Genomic DNA, 26,192 nt, shown 5'->3' with positions numbered 1-26,192 from the left:
TGCTACAGCAAGTATGGTTGAGGTGTTTGCAGAGACAGGTGAGGTAGCATTCCACTTCCTTCTTCTGCCTTGCAGGTTTAACTATTGTTTTCATTACAGATGTTTACAACCTTTTTCTTTCTTTGTCTCTGTTAAAGGATGATCAATATTTCCTGCTCAACTGGTTCTACTGTTACACATCCTACTCCAAGTCAGTCAAGATAAGGGTTAGTTTTATAGCCCTTTGCTGCATGCTAAGTAGGCTGGCAGAAACTTATGAACCGATCGGGCATGTCTTTAGAGCTGCTGGTTGTACTGAAGCATTGGGCCAAGTGATACTGTACATCCTGTTTTTGTAATGAAAGCCTGTAAAGTTTGAATACTGTGCAATACAGCTGCTCTCAAGGAGTTTGCATAGTTTAAAAGTGACTTAATTGCATTGTATATTCAGAGAATCTTTTGGTAATAATATCATTTATGTAATAGATTTGTGATGAATATTGGCAAACCACACAAGTGCAAACACACTTAGCGAAGCCTCTTCTTAATAAAACCTTGGATAGCAGTTGAGCCTGCGGATTGAGAAAAATCCTAATAATCAATTTCTACAGAAACACAGAAAGGGCAAAGTTAAGAAGAGCCAGATCGTATTCAGGAATGCAATAAAAACAGATAAAAGAAAAATCTTTTTTTTTAAGGAAGAAGGAGTTGAAGTCTCCATCATTTCACATTGACTTGGGCTTTGGTCGACTCTGTTGTTACTGCCATATAACGCCATTATGACATCGATCAATCCGTTTCCACGACGCACGCCCTCATTTCGGTCTTGAATACTTCCTGGAGGAGTTCATGGGTGGGAGCAGGTAGGGTTTATTGGAAGTAAACACCCCCCCCGGTACCGCCCACAGGCTCCTGGTGCAGAACTAGACTCAGTGTAATCATTCCCACGAGCTCCAGAGGAGGCTTCCCACCCACTCCGACACTAACTCCGCCCCGCCGGTGCTTCCCGGTAGAGACCGGAGACCACACACACACGCACACACACACTTTACTGAAGTGCGCTCGTTAGTAATCTCTGATGCGTTCTCCTCCGTCATTTGTTTTTATGTCTTCTCGTCGATCCGACGTCTCTCTGCCTCTGCTCACCTCTTAAACACAGCCACGTGAATATTTCGTTTAGTGGGAAAAGAAGGAATATACGGGCAGGGAGGGAGTTGAACCGACCACCGGCCGGACAGACGCGAGAGGACGAACATGACGGTGCCTCCGGGACTTTTCACCGTGTTATTTCTCTGCGCCACGTTGACGGCTCCCCGCTGTGATGCAGGTAAACACCCGTTCACACTCCTGTCACATCGTCACAAGGAACAGGGCGTGAGTCACCCACACATGGTTTGCTCTTGTTGCTTGATGCAGACTGGGTTTGTTCGGTGGTTAATCGTCTCTTTCCGGGTGGTCAAATTGGGACCTTTAATAAATAATTGTTTGTATGTTTGATGTAAAAAAAAAATGACAGCAAAGAAACTGAAATGAAATGAAATCCCTTTTTGTGGGGGTTTGTATATTTTGCATGTTTTGTGTATGTTCCGTTGAAAAAAAGCCTTATTCGTGTAGTGGATGGCAAATGGTGTATTCATAAAACAATGTAATTACAGTATAAGTATATTGTATAAACATGTTTATTTCCGTGACTGCTAAAAAAAACACCTTGTCAGAAAAAAAGGAAGAACAAGAAAATAAAAGTGATTAAGACACGCACAAAGAAAGAAATTAAAAAAACGGAAATAAATTACGATAGACCAAACAGTGTAAACCGCAAATAAAAAGTATGACGTGGGGGGAAGTATTACTACAGGAACTACCAGTGCAACAAACAAATATGTTCCCACAAATATGAGGGATGTATAATGCAAAACAACTTTTTATAACGACAACGAAGAGGATGTCACGTATTCACCAAAGCCTTTTCTGTCGCAATAATCACAGTTTTTTTTCAAGTACCTAAGTGATCCCACGCCAGGTAAATTCACAACAGTAGAAAGTCAGGATGAGATAGACAAGAGAACATGTGAAATAAAAAAATTGAATAACATAGGCAATAAAAAATGAAATAAAAATACAGAGAATATGTAAGTAATACACACCTTCTCGCTACCGACAGAAATTTCATTTGTAGAGAGAGGAACTTGTGTGGAGGCACAGGAAGATAGCATGAGGATGTAACCTCTACTTGTTTGTTATATGTAAGGAGATATTGAAAATATCCTGTACATATAGATGCATTTAGACTGTTATAAGTATATAGCATGTAGCATACTAAATAGCAGTATGTTATATAGTATAACTATAAATCTTCATATATACACTGCTCAAAAAAAAAAGAAGGGAACACTTAATGGTCAAAGTATAACACAGAGTCAGTTAAACGTCAGGGATATCAATCTGTCCATTTAGGAAGCACTAGTGTTTGTGTATCAGTTTCACCTGCTTTGGTGCAAATGGAAGTGACAACAGGTGCAATGGAGAGGTAAAAGAAAAGACAACCCCCAAAAAGAGAATGGTTTTACATGTGGTGGCCACAGACAGTTGCTCCTTATCCTTCCTGACTGAGTCTTCTCTTATTTTGTGTTCTGCTCGTGTCCTTGTCAATACTGGTAGAATGAGGTGCTACCTGCAGCCCAATCAGTTTACACAGTTAGCACAGCTCCTCCAGGATTGCATAACCATACATGCATTCCCATGCCTTCCCAGCACAATCTCAAGAGCATGGAGATACCAGGAGACCGGCCATTTACACGAAAACAGCTGGACAGGGCTGTAGAAGGGCACTGACCCAGCAGAAGGACCAGTATCTGTTCCTTTGTGCCCCCACAAAATTCCCTTCAGCAGGCCACTGGTGTGCATGTTTCAGACCAAACTGTCACAAACAGACTCCATGAGGGCCTGACATCCTCTAGTGGGACCTGTACTCACAGGACACCATGCAGAGCGATGGGCATTTGCCAGAGAACACCAGAATTGGCAGGTCCACCACTGAACGTTATGCTGCCTGTAACATCATCCAGCATGACCAGTTTGTCTGTGGGACCGTGATGGTCTGAGGAGGCATATCCTTGGAGGGTCGCACAGACCTCCATGTCATAGCCAAGGGTTCCCTGACTGCTGTTAGGTACCGGGTTGAAATGCTCTAAGCGATTGTCAGAACTTACGCTGGTGCAGTGGGCCCTGTGTTCCTTCTGCAGGACAAAGCCCAGCCTCATGAGGCCAGAGTGCGAAGGATGACAAAGGCATTGATGCCACTGACTGACCCTTACGTCCCCCTGACAGAAATCCAATCTATTGAACACCTATGGGATGTTATGTATCGCTGCATCAGAGGCCACCAAGTTCTGCCACAGACTGACAGATCTCACTGATGCCCTGATCCAGGTCTGGGAGGAGAGTCCTGTGGACTCATCAGGAGCATGCACAGACGGGGGTGCAAACAGGCACAAGGAGGCCATACACACTACTGAGTCACATTATTAGTTGCTGTGATGAAATTAAGTTGGCTCAGTATGTAATCAAAATGATTTACTTTGATTTTTGGTTTTGAGTCCAGCCCTCAATGGGTTGATGATTTTGGTTTCCATTGACCGCTGTCTCGTATTTATGTTCTCAACAACTGTCAGTAAAGATTTTCAACTTGAATAATCTGTTTGTTCATCAAGATCTGATTTAAGTGTTCCCTTAATGTTTTGGATTAGTGTATGAATACATTCACAATCGGACACATCTAATGGGGATCCTAATGAATAAACAAATAAACAAAGTCCGAATAACCTCAAGGGCCCGCCAGGAAATACAGATGTAGCAATGTCTTCAAAGGGTTAGGCTGCAGATTTTATTTATTGGCTTTTTCAGGAAAAAAACTGTTGTGGTATGTTTGAACCCCTGTGAGGCCATTAGTCAGAAAAGCATAATTTGTTCATAAACAGCAGAGGGTAATTTCTCCTTCTGGTAAAAATCTTATTCCACAGAACACCTTCCTCCGCCAACAGAGGTGTCATACAAGTGGCTCAATGAGATTACTGTGAAGGTGTCATGGTCGTGGCAAAGGCCTAGCGCGCTGCCAAAGGAGTGTGAGATCATGTACTTTGTCGGGCTGGTGGATGACTCAAATCCAGCTGTTTACAAGGTAAGTGTCCTGGTCAAGTCTTGGAGGTTCCATGCAACAATTAGTGAACTCAATTTCGATTTTATTTACATTTTAACCAGCAAAAAGTGATGAAAGTGATAAATATATTGACTCGCCCCTCATCAATCAATCAATCAAATTGTATTTGTAAACCACATATTCACAAATCTGTTAGCCTCATAGGGCTTAACATCTGGGTTAGGGTTAGATCGTGATTGGCTACTACCACCATCACGGTCACGATCCATTAACCACAATCAAAAGACAATCCCAATCATGATCCATCATCACGATCCACCATCATGATTAGACAGCGCAGTGTATAATAGAAATGACACGGTGTGTAATTTATTTAGGATGACTATGACTAACCAACTCAGTGATGAAACAGATGTAACACAAATACCAGAAACAAATATTGATCCAAGAGGTCACAATGCCGAATCCGGCATCAAGGACCTGGTTAACGTACAGAAAAAACATGGTTGGGTTGGGTGTTGGTTATTGCAGTGATGCAATGGTCAGGGTAATGTGTGTTTTTTCCTTTGCACATGGTTTCAAGGTGCAATCACGTTGCATCATGGGAAAACTAGGATCCAGTGTTTTGGGGGGACTATGGTTAAGGACATGTCACACTTTGTTGCCTCTGATGTTTTGCACATAATGTACAATGTGTGTTTTTGTGAGTGGAGGACTAAATCCCTTGAGTGCCACTTTTATGATGTTTATTGAGCTTCTCCTTAACTGTTTTGGAAAATCTTGGCCATGAGTTAAAGGTTTTTCAAGATTTGAGAGTTGGCTATTGAAAGCACTAATAATAACAATGTATTGTAAAAATGTAATATTATGTCTAATTTAGTACCACAGTTTATAATTACTAGAGTCCGACCAATTAAAAGTGTGAGCCTTTCAAAGACACATCAGTATTGGCATTTATATTTGTCAAAAAACATTTTGAAAACCTTTATTTTACAGAATCAACAATGTCAATATATTTTGTTGTATTTGTGTTTTATTTATAATAAAGTTGATTGTTAAACTGTAATATCTATATATAAATATATATATGCTAACTGAAATGATCTCAGAGCCTCGGTGCAGACCTTACTCTTACAATATTATATTTTGAGAGCCACAACATTCTTTATTGAGCCAACACTTTTGGTGCCAAGGAGAAACTCCTTTTTATCTGCTGGAAACCTTTAATAGAACCCGGCTCTTAGTGTGCCGCTGTCTGCCTCTGCCCGGTTGCTATGAGAGATAAAGGGGAAGAGGATGAGAAGAAGTGTCAGCAAACTGTCATCATCACTGAAGCCTGTGTTGTTGTTTTTTAGTGTGAGATGCGTGTGCCTGAGAAAAACTTCATCGGTAGTTGTCTCACAGAGCAAGTGGATTCTGATCATTGGAATTACACTGTTCGTGCCACTACCAACTGCAGTGGTTGGAATAACAGCACAAATGTGACTAAAACCATTGAAAGCAAGACGCCACGAGGTGAGTGCCAGAAAGCAAAAGGAAAACATACTAGAGTTTTTGTATTTAGATGCTCTGTCCCATTCATCCATTGCGATGCTTTAGAACCAGACTTGAATCTTCTACATGCAATGTATGTGTGTGACACCTTTGTTTTTTTTGTCATGCAGCTGAATTGTTGGAGAGCTTCGACTGTATGTTTGGTGTTGATGGAATTAAATGTTCATGGACCCCACTGAACTCGACTCAGAACCCCACAATATCCTATTGGTGAGAACATATATAAAATGCCAATAAATTTGATTTTTATGACTATCAACACTTTATCTGATTTAAAACAATAACAGCCACAATAGTTGTATGTAGAAAGACAGACGCAAACTTTAGCAATACAATAGAAAAAAGACACACACATATATCTATACACATACCTATACATATGTATACACACCAAATAAAAATACCACAGAATAAAAAAGTAAGGAAATAAAAAGATAACAATAAAGTAATTACTTTGAAGTTAATTGTAATTAAAGGGTGAGCTGATTTTGGGAGGATTCAAGGGTTTTTAATGTGACAGGTACTACTATTAGGTGCTCTCCTCCAAGCTAAGAGAGCCACATGTGCCAGAGGGAAATCAACGTATTTCCACTCTCTAACAATCATTTTCCAGCCCAACATAATTGTTGTGTTAAACCAGTCTGCTCGAGGAGTTGGGAGGGGATTCAAAAAATGAATTGTTTCTGTGCAACTTGAATGAATGAATGAATAATCTTGGTATTTATATAAAGGATACATTTGTGAGATGTCTGCAGATGTAGAAGCATCAGTATGTAGTTACTAGCTCAGAGTAGAGGAAGATGGAACATTTTCATTCGAAAACAGCATTTTTCAACTGAAACATTTAGTCATTGAGTTTTTAATTGCAGCGCAGACAGACTTGATGATGTCACGCAATTAGTTTGCGGCAGGAGACGGCGGAATGTAAAAGGCAGCCACACTGACACATATGAACTCCCCCTGCCTCCCAAATGATATGGGTGCAGACACAGTTATCAATTCAGCAATTCAGTGTCTCAGATAAGGAGACATTTCACATGTCTGGTATAACACCGTTTGTACAGTCTGAAAGGTTGAAACAACATAAACATTGATACCGTTATCATTCATTCTTAAGGCTGGCAGGATTGTTAATGAGAAATATTTATTGTTCCATAAGTCTTAATATGTGAAAGCATCAAGTGGCATCCATGGTCCTTCTTTAAGATAGTAAGGACTAAGCCAATAAAGATCAAAACCAGAGCAACTCCTTGTGGTTCAACTTCCCTTCTACCGACCCCTCTCCTCACCTCTCTGTTGTGTCACTTCAGGGTTTGTGGCACACCTCCTGGAAAATTCAGTTTGCAAGCATGTCAACCATACAGCAGTGGAGGAAGGCTTTATTGTATCCTGGACGTTGACAGAATTGACCTCTGCTTTCTTGTTAACACCAGCACTGCATGGAAAGTCTTTAGAAGTCCCATTGGTTGGTATTTTCTCCAGAAAAAGTTCTATTCATGTAATTACATGTGAAGAAAATAAATATAAAACATCTTCTGATCTCCCCAGGAACAGAATCACCAAAGCTGAGCATCACAGACAGGGATGAACAACTAATCTTAACTTGGCAAGCTCCAGAGACTAATATAAGTTGTACATGGATGTACGAATTCAACTACACAAGATGCAAGGCCCAAGTAAGTTGTCACCATTTATGACATATCTTTCTGTTGCAAATACCACAACTGGGAACATGTCTGCAGTACAAATATTTTCCACGTGTCTGTTTATATATCCAAACATTTAAATTCAGACAACTGCATCATATTCCATTAAAGCTCCATACTGAAGTTTCCCCTTACCTAACAAACTGTCCTCCTGTGTGTGATATATTTTCAGAAATGCACGAACGTTTCCCTGCAGCTCTCTCAGAATAAGATGACCAAAGTGCCGTACACCAAAGGCTTCCTTTACAATTTCACATACAGAGTGTTGACCAATGGCAGTTATTGCCAGACAATACTCGGCACATGGAATAAAAACGTAACTTATGGTAACCAACCCTCTTTTCTACACTGGTTTCTTAAGTTGTAAAACAAGAATTACTGCACATATATAAGCATTTTTTAGACATGACCTGCAGAGGATCTTCTGAAAATTGGGTTTCTCCGCCTTTCACAGATTCTCTCATGGTGGTCTCCTGCTGTGTTCTCATATTGATTTGCAGACAGAGATAACCCCTGTATATAATAATAAAAATACATTTTATTTATACTGCACCTTTTATACATAAAATGCAGCTCAAAGTGCTTTACTATAAAATCAAACACATGAAATAAGATAGATGAGTTTAATTTCTGACTTGAGGAATACTTTTTAAATTGTTCCTTAAAAGCTGACACTTGTCTGTCGCTCTCCACAGGTATGGCCGACAACACTCAAGACTGGACGCTTATCTCTGTGGCCCTCATTGTCCCCACCATTGTGTTTTTCTCCATCATTCTGTCCTGCTACTGCTTCAGGAAGTATGTTTGGGACACAGAACTGAAAACATTGCATTGTAGCGTCTGTAGATGGTGCAAGGTTAAACTCATGGTGTCCAAGTTACTCGATGTTGCTGCACATGCCCTCATTTAGCAGTCCTTGAGATCTGTGTCAATAAACACATTCAATTTAGTTTTATTTGAATAGTGCCAAAGCAGAACATATATCTGTTTTTGTACTTTACATAGCAAGGTCGAGACCGAGGTTAAACAATGTGAATCTGCCTCGACCGATTGGGGGAAGAGGAGAGAGAGACCAGAAACAGTTGTGTAATCATATTTAAACTCTGTCTTTCTATTTTTTAATGAGAGAGGGAGAGAGAGAGAGATATGTAGAAATGTGATATACCACGGGGGCAGCCAGAGGAAGCGAGACAGAGAGAGGGAGTCAGACAAGTGTTAGTGCTCAGGGCATGATGGGAGTTCCCACATCAGTCTCGGCCTGTAGCAGAAGAAGAAATTAGCGCGATCACTCTGGTGTTATTCTTCCATTACTGGCAATCAGAGCCGATAAAAGGCCCTCGTCATTTGACTCGGGACTGAATGCTTGATTGTATCAATTCCTATCGCAGACAAAAGCCAGATGTTAATGGGGTGATGATGCTGATGATGACGGGGATATTGAATAGTGTCACTGAGATTATTGCAACACCTGACCTTTTTGTAAAAGTAGGTCAGTTGCTAGACAACAAACAGCTCATGTGTGTGTCAAGAAAATTCCCTTTAACATGAACGAAGTTACTGTTACTCTTAATCGAATCTGACTTTGTTAGAGATCTACTAAAAGCTGCGAAGCAAACATTAGTATTAGTTATGATGAGACATCACACAGTTTTTTTTAACTTCTAGAATGATTTAAAGATTAATAAAGCAAGTCTACTCTATGGCATGTTTCCACATCACACTCAAGTTTCTCAAAAGTCATGTTTGTACACGTTCACGAGCAGAGAGAATGATCGGAACGCTCTCCTATCCGCACTTCACTTGTGCTCGGATCACCATATCCACATTCGGAGCCTTCAGCACCAAAGATCTCACATTCTTCTGAGGAAAATAAACAGCTCCTTGTTGAAATATTATAAAAGTGTTTTGGTGGTGGAAATATTTTGTGCTAGTTTCATTTGATTCACTGGGATTGATTGTTGTTGTGTGTTCTGTAGGTACAGCAGCATTATTTGCCCCAACACACCAGATCCCTCTGCAATCTTCAAAGAAATGGTGATGGACGGAAACAAGGCATATAAGGTATTTATTTCTATATTGTCATGGCACTAATTCAAATATGGTTGCTCTACTCACCTGCTTTCTCTGCCCTAACAAACACTCACTACGCTGTTGTGTTTTTCAGACTGAGAATCTGTACACGCCGAAGCCAGAACAATCCTGCAGAGTAACCCTCATAAGCCAAAGTGGCGAGCTGCAGCAAAACCCCTGACATGCCCAGCCCCCCCGTGGCATCGTCATCCATTGAGTTGTGAGCTGCCATTTTGAAGCCTCGAGTTTGCCCATATTTGGCGGCGAATCGAGTACACTGCACGCCCACCTGCGCCTGCGACCTGCACCCATTGGACGAGAGTAACTGACACTGTGTACATGCCCCAATGCTCACTGTGGCACTATCATTTACAAAATTGTGCTTTATTGAATAGGTTTTAAACTTTTGATTGAGACCTGAAACTCTTAATTTCCTCATAGAATTCTACAGGAAATTGAAGTCCATTTGCAACTAAAACAGTAGGGCACCATCTGCTGGTCATTGCAGAGAATACAGGTGTCAGGCAACTTTGCAACTTCACTGGACTGAACTGGGTGAATTCCTCAGTGACATGTGTAGTAACTTAGCACCAGACTAAAAAGCTTTTTTTCACTGACCTCTGATGGAAGCGTCAAGTCGGCAACTGTTTTACGTTTTACAAGTGAGCTCTGTTTTACCTGTTCTGTTCTGACCTGAGCACAATTCTGTACCACTCTGACCTCTAGAGGACGGGAAAGACGCAGTTCTCAGCTGCTATTAAGGAAGTCATGGTAATGGGTGGTGTTAAAGATGATTCAATCTCTGGAAAGTTATTTTCGTATGTTTAAGGACATTAAAGGTTCAGTGTGTAGAATTTTGTGTTATCTAGAGGTGAATTTGCATGTTGTTGCTGAATACTCCTCATTTCATCCTCCCCTTCCAAACATGAAAGAGGACCCCCCTCCATGTAAATATAAAGTTTTTAGATATAAAGAGCCCATTCAGTAATAAAGAAAACAACAATTCATACAATTAAGATTATTACACACCAGTGAAAACATCACTAGGATTGTTTTATATTCAATTTCTGCCAAAAATTCCTCAATCTTACACACTGGACCTTTTTTATTGAAAGGTCAGAGTGTGGGAGCGGGAAAGACGTGCAGCACCACGTTGGAACTAAACATGGGGCTGCAGCAGAGCAACTCAAGCATCCTCATTCGTTGGAGTTGAAAAAAAAGAAAAATAACCTAGGAACCCCCTAGGAACCCGAGAGAGCTTGTCATACCTGCTGAGGACAGAGGATGAAGACAAAGATTATAGCAGAGTGTATGCATGGAAGACTGCAATTGGGCCAGTGGAAGCTACTGTACATGGGCTCTTTCCCACCGGTAAGAAGAGCTGCTGTATCCCTGGGGACCCCTTGTTCTGATGCCTCCAACCACAGCCGCTCGACAACAGGCAGGAAGCAATTTCGTCAAAGCAATCGGGGTGACTTTACCAAGACTGTGTTGTATCAGCCAACTAATGAGGGAGAAAGCTTGTTATCTCTCAGCATGAATACAAACACTGTGTTTTACACAGAACTAAACATGCCAGTGCCCTTGTGTTTCTGCAGGAATTCTCAGACAGACTTGATCTTAATCTGAAAAGTAATGAAAAAGAATTACGCCGTGTTGTCAGGAAACAAACTGACCTGCGTGAACTTTGCCTGCAGACGCTAATGATTCTGATGTGATTTGTCGCGGTGTTGATGTTTGATTTCAACCTTTGCACTCAACTTTCAGCATTGTTTTGGATAATTCTCTGTTGTGAATTAACAGGCGACTGACAGTTGTACATGATTACAGCTTGATTACAACTTGCCTGTCAGGTCTGATGATGTTGTTTAATTACTCTTATGTGCCACACACCCAAAGTGCCACATCCCCAGTAGTGCACTCTAAAATGTGACAAGTTGATCTTACTTGTGAACACTCCATTTAGCTGGTATTATCTGTGAGTCAGCACCTGCTATCATGTAACATTACATGTGATAATCATATCATATTGTATACTATTGTGAAACCATACTTAGAGTTTATGCATAGATATATACATTTTTATAGTCATATGGTGAATGGGCTGGATTTATATTGCACTTTTATAGTCTTGATGACAACTCAATGCACTATACAGTATAGATTTGCCCTTGAAACACACATCCATACAGTGTGCAGCAGTTTATCACACGTCACCCACACATTGACCAGCACAGATACAGCACCCAGGGATCCAACCAGGGACCTTCTTGTTAGGGGGTGACCTACTGTACCTCCTGAGCCACAGCTGCCCACATATAATGTGTACTGTATACTTGACCTGCCCATATATTTGCATTAGTCTATATATGTTAAGGACTATATATATATATGTGAGTTAACACTGACTTGTCAGGAGCTGAAGCCTGGTCCGACTGAGGCAAGGCGTCAGGTCAGGGTTAGGCATGCACTGGTCTTGGTTTAGGTTATCGGGAGAAGATTTTGGTGAAGCTTCCCACAATGAATAAAAGTCAATGCAGAGTCCTAATAAGGACAGCTGCAGGAACTTACCACACTGATGGATATTTGACCATTTATGGTATCTGTGCATGTAGTCATTCTATCTCAGGGTTATCTGTTATGAATACATCAAAATACATTTTTTTTTTCATTTAACCGCTCAACCTCTGAATATAAAAAATGTATTTTAAGTAGAACTTACTATAGTTTTATATATTTCTGTAGTAAAACATATTTCAGTGCCGCAGAACATAATGATAAAAAAGAGTTTGAAACTAAATATAACACGTCATTTTGTGACGGCCCTCACACCCTAAGTCTGATTAACTTAAAATTCAACACACAAGTCCAGCTCAATATGTTCTACAAAAAAGCCTCTTGGACCATAAAGTCCGCCATGATCATTGTTTGGCTAATTTGCGTAAATTGAAAAGCAGTAGTGTGACATCTTCACATGAGACTGAGATACATATGTCTACTATAAATGAGCAGGATTGGTCAAAAAAAAAAGAATGCCATTTACCCAAAAAATATTTAGCAAAACAGGACATTGGCCTTCATCATTTGATTCAATCATCATCAAACTTGGTAGATGCACTATATTGCCAAAAGTATTGGGTCACCATGCTTGACTTGCATATGAACTTAAGTGCCATGCTGTTCTTAATCCATAGGGTTTAATATGACATCGGTCCTCCCTTTGCAGCTATAATAGCTTCAACTCTTCTGGGAATGCTTTCCACAGGGTTTATGTTTATAAAAAGTGTGTTTATAGGACTTTTTGACTTTCTTCCAGAAGCGTATTTGTGAGATCACACACTGATGTTGGACGAGAAGGCCTGGCTCTCAGTCTCTGATTCATCACCAAACTGAACACTTGGATATTGATACTTTTGGCAATATAGTGCACTTTATACACCCATTTGGATGGGTGAGTGAATAATTTTGGCAACTTTGTGGAAACAGTTTGGGGATGGCCCCTTCCTGTTCCAACATGACTGTGCACCAGTGCACAAAGCAAAGTCCATTAAGACATGGATGAGAGAGATTGGTGTGGATGGATTTGACTGGCCTGCACAGAGTCCTGGCCTCAACCCGATGGGATAATTTAGAGCAGAGACTGACAGCCAGGCCTTCTCGTCCAACATCAAATGTGTGACCTCAAAAATACGCTTCTGGAAGAATGGTTCCCATAAAGACACTCCTAAACCCTGTGGAAAGCCTTCCCAGAAGAGTTGAAGCTGTTATAGCTGCAAAGGGGATTAAGAATGGGATGTCGCTTAAATTCATATGCGAGTCAAGGCAGGTGACCCAATACTTTTGGCAATATAGTGTATTAGTGTATTCTAGTGACTTAGATACACATTTCTATTCAAATCATCAGGATTTTTCAAAAAATCATTTCTGTTACTAACCAAAAACGTTTGCAAAGGGCGGGGCTCAGCGTAGAAATTGGCCATTTAACTATTTGTCTAATCATCCTGTAACTATTTAGATAAAACACCAAAAACATGTACTGCAATAACTAGTCAACAGAATTTCACCTAATTTGGCGTCAATGTTGTAAGAGCAATTATGATCCAAACTATAAAGTGACAAAAGGCTGATTAACGGCGCAACTCTGATTCCTTAATTGTCGCACCGCTACTGCCATTGAAAAGACACAGGTGACTGTTTCCATTTCCATTTCCATTTAGGGCATTTAGCAGACGCTTTAGTCCAAAGCGACTTACAATAAGTACATTTGCCACAAGAGAGAAGTCACATCATATCACCGTCGATGGGGTAAAATGAAAAATATAGAAACAATTGGCAAGCCCTCATCTGAGGATCGTAACTGCCACTTAGACGAATGTTAACTGGTGGAAGTGACTCGGCTGTTTGAGCTGTTTCTTCTTGTTGAACTGCTTCCTCTTTTTGAGCTGCTTATCTTCTCATGTCGTTATCTTCTCATCTTGTTCTCTTTTGTTATCTCTTAGAATTTGATGTTATCTTTTTTTTGTATATTGGTCAATCCTCTTATGTTATCTTCTTATGTTATCTTCTTATGTTATCTTCTTATGTTATCTTCTTGTGTTATGTTCTTGTGTTATCCTCTTATCTTATCTTCCTATCTTATATTCTTATCTTCTCATGATATCTTACTTTCCTATCTTATCTTCTTATCTTCTCATGATAGCTTATCTTCCCATCTTATATTCTTATCTTCTTGTGTTAGATTATCTTCTTGTTGTATCTAATCCAGAACGTGAGACTTGGTGGTGTATTTCCATTGATTCATACAACCATTGGTTCCTGCTCGTAAAAGCTTCCCCGTCAGAAACGGGAAGCTCTCCGCCCAGTTCCAGCCTCCATGCTCCTGACGTCTTCCTGCTTTCCGATGAAGCACAGCTCTGGGTCAACGTGACTCAACCATAGACTGAATCCTCAAAACTTTGTAATTTTGTGGAGGAAGAATATTGACTCTTGGCAGCGGAGGTGAAGACGAAACCAGGGAAGGACGAGTGAAAAGACAAGATGACTGGAAGGACTGGAAGTTTGTCCTTGTTCCTTATAGCTCGGCTCTTTCTGATGGTGGAATCGCACACGGGTAAAAACACACACTTTTGATAACACGCTTTTAAAAAAAATCTTTTTCCATTTCTCGATATTATTCTTGAAAAAACTTTATAAAACTTAATCCCCTGACAGTTTGTTTCCATAGCAACGACACACAGTGACTTGTAAACAGGTTTCTGAACTTCATATCCTGTTGCGCTGGGATTTCGATGAAGTCTGATTTGCCTGTAGACACAGAAACATGTTTCACTTGTAATTTATATTTACATTTATATATCCAGGTTATAACGGGACATAACATGTCCTCAGCAAAACTAGAGACGCCCTCAGCAGAGTGTGGAGGACCGAAACTGCCAAATCTTAAAAAAAAGAACTTTAATAAATAAATGAACAACCAGAAAATCCAAGTAAACGTAAAAGAGATGCATGATTTAAAAAACAAAAACACAGTTTGGTGATGAACCAGCTTATTTATGAATTAGCATCAGAATCAGAAAAGCTTTTATTGCCAAGTAAGTTTACACACACATGGGATTTGTTTTGGTGCATGTCAGACATCTCTAAATTTAAGAAGATTAAAAAAAAATCGAGTATTAAAATTTAACAATGTAAATATAATAATATATACACAGTATGTTTTTGAAGGTAAAAAGGAAAAATAGGAAGAGCAGTACAGCTGAGTAAGTACAGTGTGCAAGTGTTCACAGTATGCAGAGTATTTCCAACATGCAAGTATTTATTTATTTCTGTGTGTATTGTATTGAGTTAGTTATTTATTCACTTTGTATTTTGGCAGACAAAAAAAAACAAGCTTAACTTATAAGCCTACATTGTGTTTCCTAGATACACAATGGTGGAATTTACAGTAACACTGTTATTAAACTACTTTTAAATCAGCCAGATTCAGAAATTGTTCATTACAACCCGCTTATTGTATCTTAGATTTTTCCGATTCAAGCGTGATTCTCTGAGAAATCAACAGGAAGGCTGAAAAACATCCTATTTCACAATGTTAAAGAAATTGAAAAGAAAATCCTGGATCTGCCCCCTGATCAGATCCACGGCTCAAATTTGTATTGGTTCTTTCTCGACCCATAACATATTCTTGCAAAATGTTTTGTTGTAACCTGTTGAGTACTTTTTGTGTAATCCTGCTACAAACATAGTTTGGCTGATGAAATAAGGACACTAATGTGCACCAAAGCAAACTCATTGTTGACACATTTAAAACATTTTGGTCGAGGTAGGTGGTGTGCTTGAGGGCTAGCTGTCTGATCTTACTATATTCAAAACCATGAATGTCACACACCAGAAATAACATGTAAAATAATTTACCTCCAGGGATGGATGTTTGTAAATCAGGGACCAGGGAGTCTCTGGCTTTGAGCATAAATGCTTATGTTCCTTGTTCAAGCATTGTGTGTAAAAATTATTTTCATATTTATTGTGTTTTAAACTGGAGTGCATGCAAATCAAATAAGACATAAGATGCTAAGAGCAGAGCCCCTCTGGCCCGGCCCCGAATCCTCAAATGCTCATGTTGATGGGAAAATGTTTAGTGTGAATGTGTATACTACAAAATGCATTTGCACATACACAGAAGTTGATCACAACCCAGCTGAAACCCTATGTTATGAGATGTCTGTCTCCTTCTTCACCTGAGGCCAAGTCTTACCACCACAAAATCTGTCCCTGCTGTGGATTAACGACTTTCAACCTCAGTTGACCTGGGACCCACTGCAGCATTCAGCGGTGAATTGCACCTTTCAGGTGCTTTCATATAAAAAAGGAATATCAGAAGACAGCTTTACGGAAGTGAGTTTCCATATGTCGCTCCATTTTGTAAAATGTATTTCTTCTTCATGTTTTTCATAAAAGGTTTCATGAACACATCTCATTTTAATCGTATTTGACTGCCAAATCAGTTGGGGCGATAATATTGGCCAAAATTAGTCTTCCACAGACATATCGGTGTCAGCGTTTATTTTTGCCGATATGAAAACTGAAGATGAGCATTTGTTTTGACATTTACATACGTTCATTTTTAAATTCAAGTTCTACATATTTGGTTGTATTTGTGTTTCATTTTTATAATAAGTATATACGTTTATGATTCAACAGTAAAATGTCAATCCATCCATTACATTTGTTTTTTGATAATAACATCTTAGGAATCACTGCCAATGTTTTATTATTATTATACATTTTATTATATTTAAGTTAAAATTTCCTCCTGGAAGCAACAGATCATTTTGGTGCCCTGAGTTAATTAAAATTCTTTGGATTATTATTATTTACATATGGTTGGGAAGTATTGCTAGAAATTCATTTGCCACAGTATTTATATGCGATGAATACAGTTTATACTCCGATATTAGATGTGCTGAAGTTTGTGTGTGTGTTTTTGTTTTTCAGGATCTCCCTTCCCCTCCCTGGACCCGCCCTACCACCGTGATGAACGGAGGATTTCTGCATTTTTCCGTTGTAACTAAATGTGATAACAGAAAGAGCGAGCCGGCTGTCCTCAATGTCTCTTATCCAGGTAGCTCACTTTGCTCCCTTCAATTTGAATGCTTTTGAGTACACAAAGAAATAGGCTAAAGCTTTTTGAATAATATTTTGACTGGATTCATGTGTTTGCTCCTTCCAGTGATGAGGGACGTGCAGTGCTACAGGTACTCCTCAAATGACGTTACCTGCTTCTGGAAGCCAGCTGCTCCCAAGCAAAGTGTTCATTTTTTCTATCGGTATGTGTCATTTGTTAAGGCCTAGCCAAATACGGTGATTAAGTGTTGAATAAACATGGCAGACTGGCATCAGCCAAACCCAGAAATCCAAAGCTGAAAAGCACAGGCTGCACAAGTTTGTTTTCTTTACAGAAAAAGAAGAGTTGCTAGCTTTCTTATAACTAACCAGCTTCTGGCTGTCAAGTCAGACATAAGAATGTTGAGCTATTTATTGAATCGTATCGAAGAGTGTATGTGTTAAATGTTCATTTCACTAGTTCTTTTTTCTTTAATTTACTTTTTGGGGATTTCAGAATTAGTGTGGAGCTTAAGAGCTAATCACCTTTTTTTCTCTCTCTTTCCAAGAGTGGTGAAAAAGTATCAATCTGTAAACGAGGTTACCCCTTTACCCCGTTTGCAAGAGTGCTCGTCATATAATATCACCCTAGGCGTCAGGACCGGCTGTAGGCTGCAGTCCAACCTCCAACAGGAAATTCAGATTTTGTTCAACGGGACGGTGAACAACACGCCTTTCAGGAACACTTTCAGCAAGGACAATATAAATGATGGTATGGTGGAAAGAATTGTATTGAAATACAAGATGTACTTCCTTCTTCAGTCCAAGAAGTTGCTCTCTGTCCTTTCTTGGAAATGTATTCGTTACAATTTCTGGAATATCTGTCATGCCTGTCTCTTCACAGTGAAAGAATCCCTTAACTGGACAGTAAAAAAAGATGGGAATAAATTCACCATCGGATGGAATACTCCTGACATCACAAGCGGTTTTCAGGCGTTTCAGATCAACTACACTGAGTGTCAGAAAAAGAAGGTAAGAGATGTCACTGTGACGCATTAAGTCCATTTATTTTAGGCTCAATAGGTTCCATTAATAATCATCATAACATGTAATAATTTCAATTTTAGCAACTGGATGCCTAATTGAATACCTGAGATTGAGAGTGAAGAAGTTATATTTCAGTCAAAAGATATGACATACTGTATATATCTGTTTGCTCTCCTTCACTCACCTTTCTTTACATTTTTGAAATGAATAATATACCTTCAATTCAAGGGGGGTTTGACAATGCCACGATGTAAACTGATATGTGAGTGATTAACCACTATAACAATTATGTCTTCATTCTCCCACAGGATCTGTTGATACAAGACATAAAACAAACATCATATGAGCTGAACCGGCTGCCTGACTGCCAGTACCGCATGGCAATGAAAGCTTGTTACTCAAAATTTAATACAGAATGGAGCGAGGAGAAATATTTTGGTATGGTCTTCATCTCTCTGTTTGAAATTAGAAAGGCACTTTAAAAGGCATATAAATATATATATATATATACACACATAAATATATATATATATACACAGTAATGAACTAATAAGCCTTTTAAAGCCACTGTGTGTAGGATTTGAATGTGATGCTCCCATCTACAGTCTGTTTCAGGAAGCGTTCTATGACAAAGATGACTTCTGCATTATGTTGTAAATTCTTTTGGTTTCAGTTTAAGCTCTGTTGCTGTGTTAGTCACTCTCTGCTGATAATAACACTGTGGATGTTTTTACATGCAGATGCAGAGACGGATGCTTATGGGTGGGTGTATGCCGTCGTCCTCACCCCATTGGTGCTGGCTGGCCTGACAGTCCTGACCTTTGTGTGTTGCAGGAAGTGTGTATCGTCTTATTAATGTTTCCTTGGATGCTATTGATTCTAGTATTTTTTGAATCTGTTTTGACTCTGATATTTTAACTCTCACCGTACAGGATTAGGATTCACATCTTCCCTCAAGTACCACAACCTCGGGACCACCTCACAGATATTTTTGACAACAACAATAAGGTGAGGTTAACACCCTGATGGTGGTGTCTCCTGGAATTGTTAAAGGGATAGAAGGATGGTTTGGGAAGTATTTGTCCTGACAGGTGAGGAGGTTGACCTGAAGTTAAGTATTAGAATCATAAGTGTGAAACTGAGCTTTAGTAGTACTGGTTCCCCTGGACATAGTCAGGCTGTTCTGCCATGCTTCTGGTCTTTTTGACCAGTTAAGCTAACAGGTTGCTAGTGGTCGCCTTAATATACAGTTTGTGTTCAAGTCAGTGGCGGATCTATGATTTTTCTAAATCATGCACCATAAAGGGGCCACAATTTAAACAGATTATATGTCCAACATCTGTGCACAAGTCCTGATTCATTAAGTTGCAGATGTAAGTTATAGCTTTGATTCAGTCACATATAATTAAATATATAATCATTTTTTTATTTTGTTTTTTTTAGGAGTTATCCTTTCACTGTTTCTCGAATCAATTGAGTCCATAATCACAACAGTTGTTGTGGTCTCTAAAATGATTTGATGATGGCTTTTCAAATGCAACTGAGTTTGATTTCTTTTCAAACATTTATCTTTCTGTTTTCTCAGAGCACTGTTGGCAATATGTACATCCCAGCAGAGGAAGATGACTTCTGTAAAATCACACTGTTGACAGATCCTGTTGATATAGACACAAATGGAGCGTTTCCTTCCAGCCCAAGTGAGAATAAAGTAAAATTTTGTGATGAGAATTCATCATGAGCGAGTGGCAACTGAAAAAAAAGAAGATATCAACTTGGAAAACAATTACCATGATTTTTATTTGTGCGATCTAAACAATCCCTTGTTCTGCAGCAAGTTGCAACTCATTTTTATGTGCATCTACATGCAAAACTGCTAAATATTTTAATTTTATGTGAGAATATTATGCTTGTCAATTACTTTTTGTATAAAGAATAAAATCATACTAAATTACATTCAAAAACCACAATGAATTAAATTAAAAATACATTTCAATTTTAATTATGTGTTTTATTTAATAGTTAAAAAACAATGGTTGCTGTATTTGTCCCATGTAGTCACTATCACTGCTGAAAAGATTTAGTTTTTTTATTGTTTTGCTGGACTTTCTTTTTCAATATCCGGCCAAAGTGTTCTGTTCTGAAAATCTTTTGAAATGTTATGTGCTGAGCTGTGAACGTAGGTTGTCATCTAACTGTGGCTGTTTCCTGACACCAGTTGAAGTATTAAAAAATGAATAAATCACAAAGCTTGGCTCAACAATTTGTCGTCCCATAATATCTTTTCTTCACTTGTATCCTTTTCCTCACTGCTGAGTCTCTTTGCACCAAATCCAGAACACAGTCTTACAGTATCTAATGAACGGACGTTTACAGGCTGCTTGTGCAGATAAGCTTAGTTTTTCCAGTGAAAGATCGTTGACTAATAAAACAAGCCACAGATGGGCCAATGAGTTCCTTCTACTGAATTTAGTTTCACAAGCTTAAACGTTTTGCAATGTCAACTTCTGCAAAAGACAACGGCGAGGAGTCCCATCTTCAACTGTTGAGCAACTGTGCATTCTAACAAGTGGAGAATGCATTTCAGACTTAGCGCATGTGTACAGGTCACTCAGTTGACGCAGTGTGATGCTTGAAGGAAGGACTTACTGTAAATGTTCACTTCCTGCTCAACATATAGAAAACAAGGCATTCCCTGAGAATTGTGATTGTCAGACAGCTTTTGAAATTCGTTAAAAATTGCTCAGTCTTGATGAAACCATAGAATAACGGTATCTTCTGCTTTGTGGTTATGCTGCAACTTTACACATGAATATTGCACATTGACATGTAACATGGCAACATACAGAAAGTACACACATTCTAAGATTTTCTTTTATTCAAGTGAGAGCAATATGCTTGTGTATACCTGAGATACATTAATGTGAAAATCATCTTGGTGTCCAAACCATTTGTACAACAAATAATAATCATAAGGAATTATGGATATTATTATAAAACTACTGATTAAAACACCAATTAAAAACAAGTAACTAACCCATAATTAAAATACATTATAAAAATCTAGCTGTTCAATGCTGGACTCAGATACAATTCAAAGCCACAGGTACATGTTAGCTGAATCACATTAGATGAAGTATACTGATTACACATGATCAAAAGATTGGTTTGCTTTAAGCCATGTCTCAAGTTTCTAGATAATTAATAATGTTTCTTAAATCAACATTTAAACTATTCCAATTGTTGGTGGAGCTGAATGAGAAGACTGTTTTCCCAAATAAAGCTCTACATACAGAAAATAACAGTTCACCATAATTCCCTCCCACACATTAACATTTCTCGTATGCATTTTTAAAGTCACTTTTTTAAAAACAGATTTACAGCAATATTTGTGAACTTTGTTTTTTTTACTTCTGTTTTACAAAAATATTAAGGATAATGTCATATCTAAATATTCAATTTAAACCTTTACATATATATATATACAGTATTTAGATTTGGATTTAACATAGATATATATATATTTTAGATTAAGATTTAGATCTAACAATTAGATTTAACTTAGATTTAATATTTAGATTTATCGTTAATATATAGATTTTATGTTTAGATTAGTATCTAATAGCTACATTTACATTCAGGTTTAGATTTAATAGTTAACATTTAGATGTATATTTTAGATTTCAATATAACATTAAGATTTATATTATAACATTTAGATTTAACATTTAGGTTTCAATTTAATGTTTGGATTTGACATAGACATCTCAAATATATTTTGTACAAAATAATTCAAAAACAAATATATATATATATATTCACAAATATTACTGTAAATCTGTATTATTATTATTATAATACTTTATATTATTTGCATTTATCTTATTATTAAGTGTGTTCAGCTTTACATCCTTGTTAGACACATTCAACACAAAGAAGTAGAACCTTAAGGAAGTTGTTGGCCCACACATATACTGCCACATCATGTCCACATGGCTTGAATGTTCCTCTTGCGTGTCCTTGACAGAGACATGCAGACACTGTCGCAGTGTGCTGAAGAGGTGGATGTGGAGGGAAGTGTGTAGTTTCTTGAATCTGATGCAATCTGTGTGTAACTGGTGCACCAGTGTTATTGCAGACATGCAGAGAGAGAGAGAGAGAGAGAGAGAGAGAGAGAGAGAGAGAGAGAGATCTGTAGCATGCTGGAGCTCCACTGACCTACATGAGAGAGACGTGGCGACTGAGGAGAGCAGAAATAAATCCATAAATCTATGTTTATCAGTCGGCTGTAGAGTAACTGGACTGCACCGCAACATAACACACAAGGTCTCATTTTCTCTCTATAATGGAGACACCATGCACTGATAATCCTGTTAGATGGAGATACACCTTACATCTCGAAATGTAAATCATTTATTATAGAATATCTTTTATTCGTAAATCCATCAACTCACCACCACGTGCAGGGACAAACATATAGAAAATATTTCTGTGAATACAAAGCCCCGACACACACCATGAGTTAAGCTGCTTTTCTAAAAACAAAACATCCGGTAGTGTAATTTCAAAATAAAAGCATCCGCTAAGTATCCATGACACAGCGCCCTCTGCGGTGACGAGGGCTTTTATTTTGTCACCGCCGCAACCGCACTTCCTGTCAGACGTCCTCCAACTTGAACCTCAACAGCTCCATCTAGCGGTGAAACCGGGGAAGCGCCAACATGTCGGCTCAGACTGGTCCTGATGCTGCAGGGATGCAGAGGAGCGACGTGGGGAGGGGAGAGCGATAAAAATGATGCTGCTCATGTAGGTCTTGGCGCAGTCTCTGTGGCGCAATGGAATAGCGCGCTGGACTTCTAATCCAGAGGCTCCGGGTTCGAGTCCCGGCAGAGATGGGTCACTATGGTAACACATGGTGTGTTTTTTTATCAGCTGGACGCAGATGATGATGCTCTGGTCGCAGTTGATCGTTTTCTGTTAATCCTCGATAATAAGAGTGTGAGCTGCAGTGAGCACACTGAAGCTCAGCCCTGCCTCACTCTCACATGTGCATCACTGACCTCATGTTAAATAAACATTTCCTCTTTTTTATTTATTTCACACATTTTGTCCAAAGCTGGATTTTGCATGTGATTTATTTGACTGTGGTGCACGCTGACATCGTTGTGTTTTAGAGGAAGTAGCGCTACAGAAAACCAATGTTTTGAGATGTGCCTTTAACACATCGACTCCACTGAGAGGGACAAGGTCCATCTGTCAAAAGATCAGAGCTCCCTGGCAGTGGAAATACAAATGATTCAGCTTGGACGTCCTCTGCTTTTATCGTATGCTTGTGTTCATTCAAAATACTTGAAGACAAAACAGAGGGATGTGGACTGACAGGAATTAAATGAATTTTAAAAATATAAAAGAGAAAATCACTGAAATATATAAAATGAAAAGCACAGAAAGATAAAAAGAAATAAATATTTGGGAAGAAAGACACTGAAATATCCCCCCACAATATTTTAACAACAATTATTGAAATATGTAAAAATTCTGATTATTATTATCATTTTATAGAAATACACTGAAATATTTAAAGAGAAATACACTGAATACACCGAAATGAAAAGACATTTGCATTAAAAACAATTGAAATACATTGAAATAACTTAATAGGAATACACTGAAATATTGAATATGAAATATGCTGAAATATACAAAGACAAAAATGTACAGAAAAATATATCAAAGCTAAGGGTGTAGTCCATAGACTCTTTAAATAAAAAGGTGAGTAAGATTCACATTTCTGATCTGGATAAGGTGTGTGTGTGTGTGTGTGTGTGTGTGTGTGTGTGTGTGTGCAGATATTTTGGGATCCTTGCTCCAGTTGTGTTGGATTGGAGAGCAGAGCACTTGCAGGGGATTGACGCCACGTGGGGGCGCTCGAACATCAGCGTTGTGAGACGGGGCTCCCCGTGGATAAAGACCCGCCGATCCCTGGTACAGTTACAGTATCACAGGGGCGATTTCATCATGATGACATCACTGCCTTATTCTATGGAGTAGTCAACATTAACAATCAGGGACTAATGGAAATATTCCTGCTGCATAATTGAATTTTAATAATAATCATCAGTCTCTTAATACTGCAAATTCTCATGTGTAGTTTCAGTAGAGGCGTCTGCTCACTCTGCAGTAGATGTTCTTTATTTTCTTTAGAGGATTGAGGTGTGGAGGTGAGTTAAGATACCAGCTCATCTGGAATGACTCCATTACTTCATCATGACCCAAACCCCTTCACTACAGCACGGTGCGTCTCAAGGATTAAGCCCCTCTGAGCATATTCTATCTATTTATCATTTCATCAAGTTTCTCTTTTTCTCTTTTTAGTGGACTCGTCCAAAGTGTGAGGAGGAGGGGGGGGGGGCAGAAGTTGAAGAAGTAGTAGTAGAAGAAGAAGAAAGGGCAGTGCTGTGGTGCTGCTGACGTGAGAGAGAGAGAGAAAGAGAGAGAGAGAGAGACACACATACACACACACACACACGGAGAGAGAGGAATGCGCCTCTAATGAGAATACGACGTCAAGTTAGAGACATTGCAGCAACACCGGAAGTAAAGAGAAATGGTTAAATTAAATGAATTCAAATTTGTATCTAAATTGTTACATGAGCTGTCTTATTGTTTCACAGTTTCCATCAATTACACAAATAGAGGTAAAGGTAAACCATGGACTAATTTGAACATGGATTATCATAAATAACCATTATCATCATAACAACAATAATGATATTGGCCTCTAGGGGATGGGGTGGCTGCTGTGCGACTATAGCTCCTAAAGTCTGGTCAGAATTTAATTTGTATCTATTCACTCTTACCTCACTGACTATATAAATCATTTTCTAATGTTTTATTTTATTTTGTTCTTACACTTTCCTCATCGTTTTTTTAAATTTAATCCCACTTATCATTTCCCTTTTGAGATGGGTGATATATATAAATAGATTTAGTAATTATTATTATTTTGCAGTTAATGAAATTGACACATACAAAACAATTTGAATTAAGGAACAACCAAATCATGTAGTTGTTTGTTTTAATGCCACGCGCAGTGAGAGTGCATGATAACATATTACTCTCTGGTTTTATTTTCATCTGTACAACTTATTTATTTCTTTTTCAGAGAGTAGCCACCTCCTGTAGCCTTTCCAGTTTGAGTCTCCTCGTTTTATTGTGAAGGCCGTGTCAGGAAGTCGAAGGAGTCGTCATCAGTGCGAGCTCAGCGCCCGTAGAGTGGAGCAGAAGAAGAGAGAGAGGAGAAGAGAGAGAGAAAGAGAGACAGAGAGGAGGGAGAACAGGGAGAGAAACAGCGGTGACATGGTGTAAAAGCGGAGGATTACTACTCTTCTTCTCCGGTGCTGTTACCGTCCTCACGTCCGCCCCGTCCCCGCTTTTTGATGCTGTCCTCACGGGGCCGTGAGCCACGATCGGACCCGGCGGAACCATGCACAGGCTGCTGCTCCTGAGTTTGCTGCTCACTTCTCAAACTGGTAAGACTGAGTGCGCGCGTGCGATCACATATTATTAGCAAACCGTGTCCAGAGGGCTCAGAGCACTGGCGTGTGCGTGCGTGGAAGACGACAAAGACGTGGGCTGTGATTTCACAGTGTTCCCCTCACATCACTGTGTGCGAGCAGTGGGTCACCTCAGGCGTGCGTGTGTGTGCGTGCACGAGAAAGACAGGGCGCGTGTGTGTTCATACGTGTGTGTGTGTGTGTGCCGCAGCAATGGATCACCACTTTTTTTATGATCACTGTCGCGCGCCGGTTAAAAAAAAATGAAATGCAGGCGGTCGCTCGTGCACGTGCGCGCAACTCGAAGGGGGACTCGTGCAAGCGCGCCCCACCGGCCCAAACGACCTTTTGCACATGAGACCCCCCCCCCCCCTTACATTGAGACGGTTGAGGCGCTGAGGACGTGACGGGAATGACAGTGATTGACCAGCGCTGCTCTACACGCCAGCAGCACCGTGCACGCTGCTACCGCATCTGAATGGCTTGTCAGTCACGGAGAGCACACGCGCACACACACACGCACGC

At 39.4% G+C, this 26,192-nt stretch overlaps 3 protein-coding genes and 1 non-coding gene across 6 annotated transcripts in view; all 4 read left to right on the top strand.

Moving 5' to 3' along the window:
• Window positions 1-913: 913 nt before the first annotated feature.
• Window positions 914-11,310, top strand: LOC109642382 (uncharacterized). Its single transcript, XM_069518786.1, has 10 exons — window positions 914-1,306; window positions 3,999-4,156; window positions 5,491-5,650; window positions 5,800-5,899; window positions 7,000-7,154; window positions 7,238-7,365; window positions 7,568-7,721; window positions 8,091-8,193; window positions 9,372-9,456; window positions 9,560-11,310. Exons 1-10 carry the CDS (start codon window positions 1,234-1,236, stop codon window positions 9,644-9,646), a joined length of 1,203 nt encoding a protein of 400 aa, XP_069374887.1. The 5' UTR covers window positions 914-1,233; the 3' UTR covers window positions 9,647-11,310.
• Window positions 11,311-13,873: 2,563 nt separating this feature from the next.
• il13ra1 (interleukin 13 receptor, alpha 1) lies at window positions 13,874-20,374 on the top strand. Of its 2 annotated transcripts, XM_020107149.2 has the most exons (10): window positions 13,874-14,575; window positions 16,208-16,359; window positions 16,960-17,086; window positions 17,195-17,291; window positions 17,637-17,839; window positions 17,972-18,099; window positions 18,423-18,552; window positions 18,855-18,951; window positions 19,047-19,122; window positions 19,700-20,374. In XM_020107149.2, exons 1-10 carry the CDS (start codon window positions 14,503-14,505, stop codon window positions 19,850-19,852), a joined length of 1,236 nt encoding a protein of 411 aa, XP_019962708.2. In that variant the 5' UTR covers window positions 13,874-14,502; the 3' UTR covers window positions 19,853-20,374. The 2 variants fall into 2 exon arrangements, with proteins under 2 accessions (XP_019962708.2, XP_019962710.2); XM_020107151.2 differs by lacking the exon at window positions 16,208-16,359 and having other exon boundaries at window positions 13,900-14,575.
• A 2,558-nt stretch (window positions 20,375-22,932) lies between these two features.
• trnar-ucu (transfer RNA arginine (anticodon UCU)) lies at window positions 22,933-23,006 on the top strand. The gene has a single exon. It is a non-coding gene; the product is annotated as a tRNA-Arg (tRNA).
• A 2,335-nt stretch (window positions 23,007-25,341) lies between these two features.
• kirrel1a (kirre like nephrin family adhesion molecule 1a) overlaps window positions 25,342-26,192 on the top strand; it is a 31,784-nt gene continuing 30,933 nt past the window's right edge. For both annotated transcript variants that reach the window (XM_069518784.1, XM_069518783.1), the window contains exon 1: window positions 25,342-25,643. In XM_069518784.1, the coding sequence (XP_069374885.1) occupies window positions 25,598-25,643 (46 nt within the window). In that variant the 5' untranslated portion in view covers window positions 25,342-25,597. The remainder of the gene's footprint in view (window positions 25,644-26,192) is intronic.

The sequence above is a fragment of the Paralichthys olivaceus genome, chromosome 22 (genome assembly GCF_024713975.1).
Source record: "Paralichthys olivaceus isolate ysfri-2021 chromosome 22, ASM2471397v2, whole genome shotgun sequence".
Classification (NCBI taxonomy): Eukaryota; Metazoa; Chordata; class Actinopteri; order Pleuronectiformes; family Paralichthyidae; genus Paralichthys; species Paralichthys olivaceus.
This window is presented reverse-complemented; position numbering and strand designations above follow the sequence as displayed.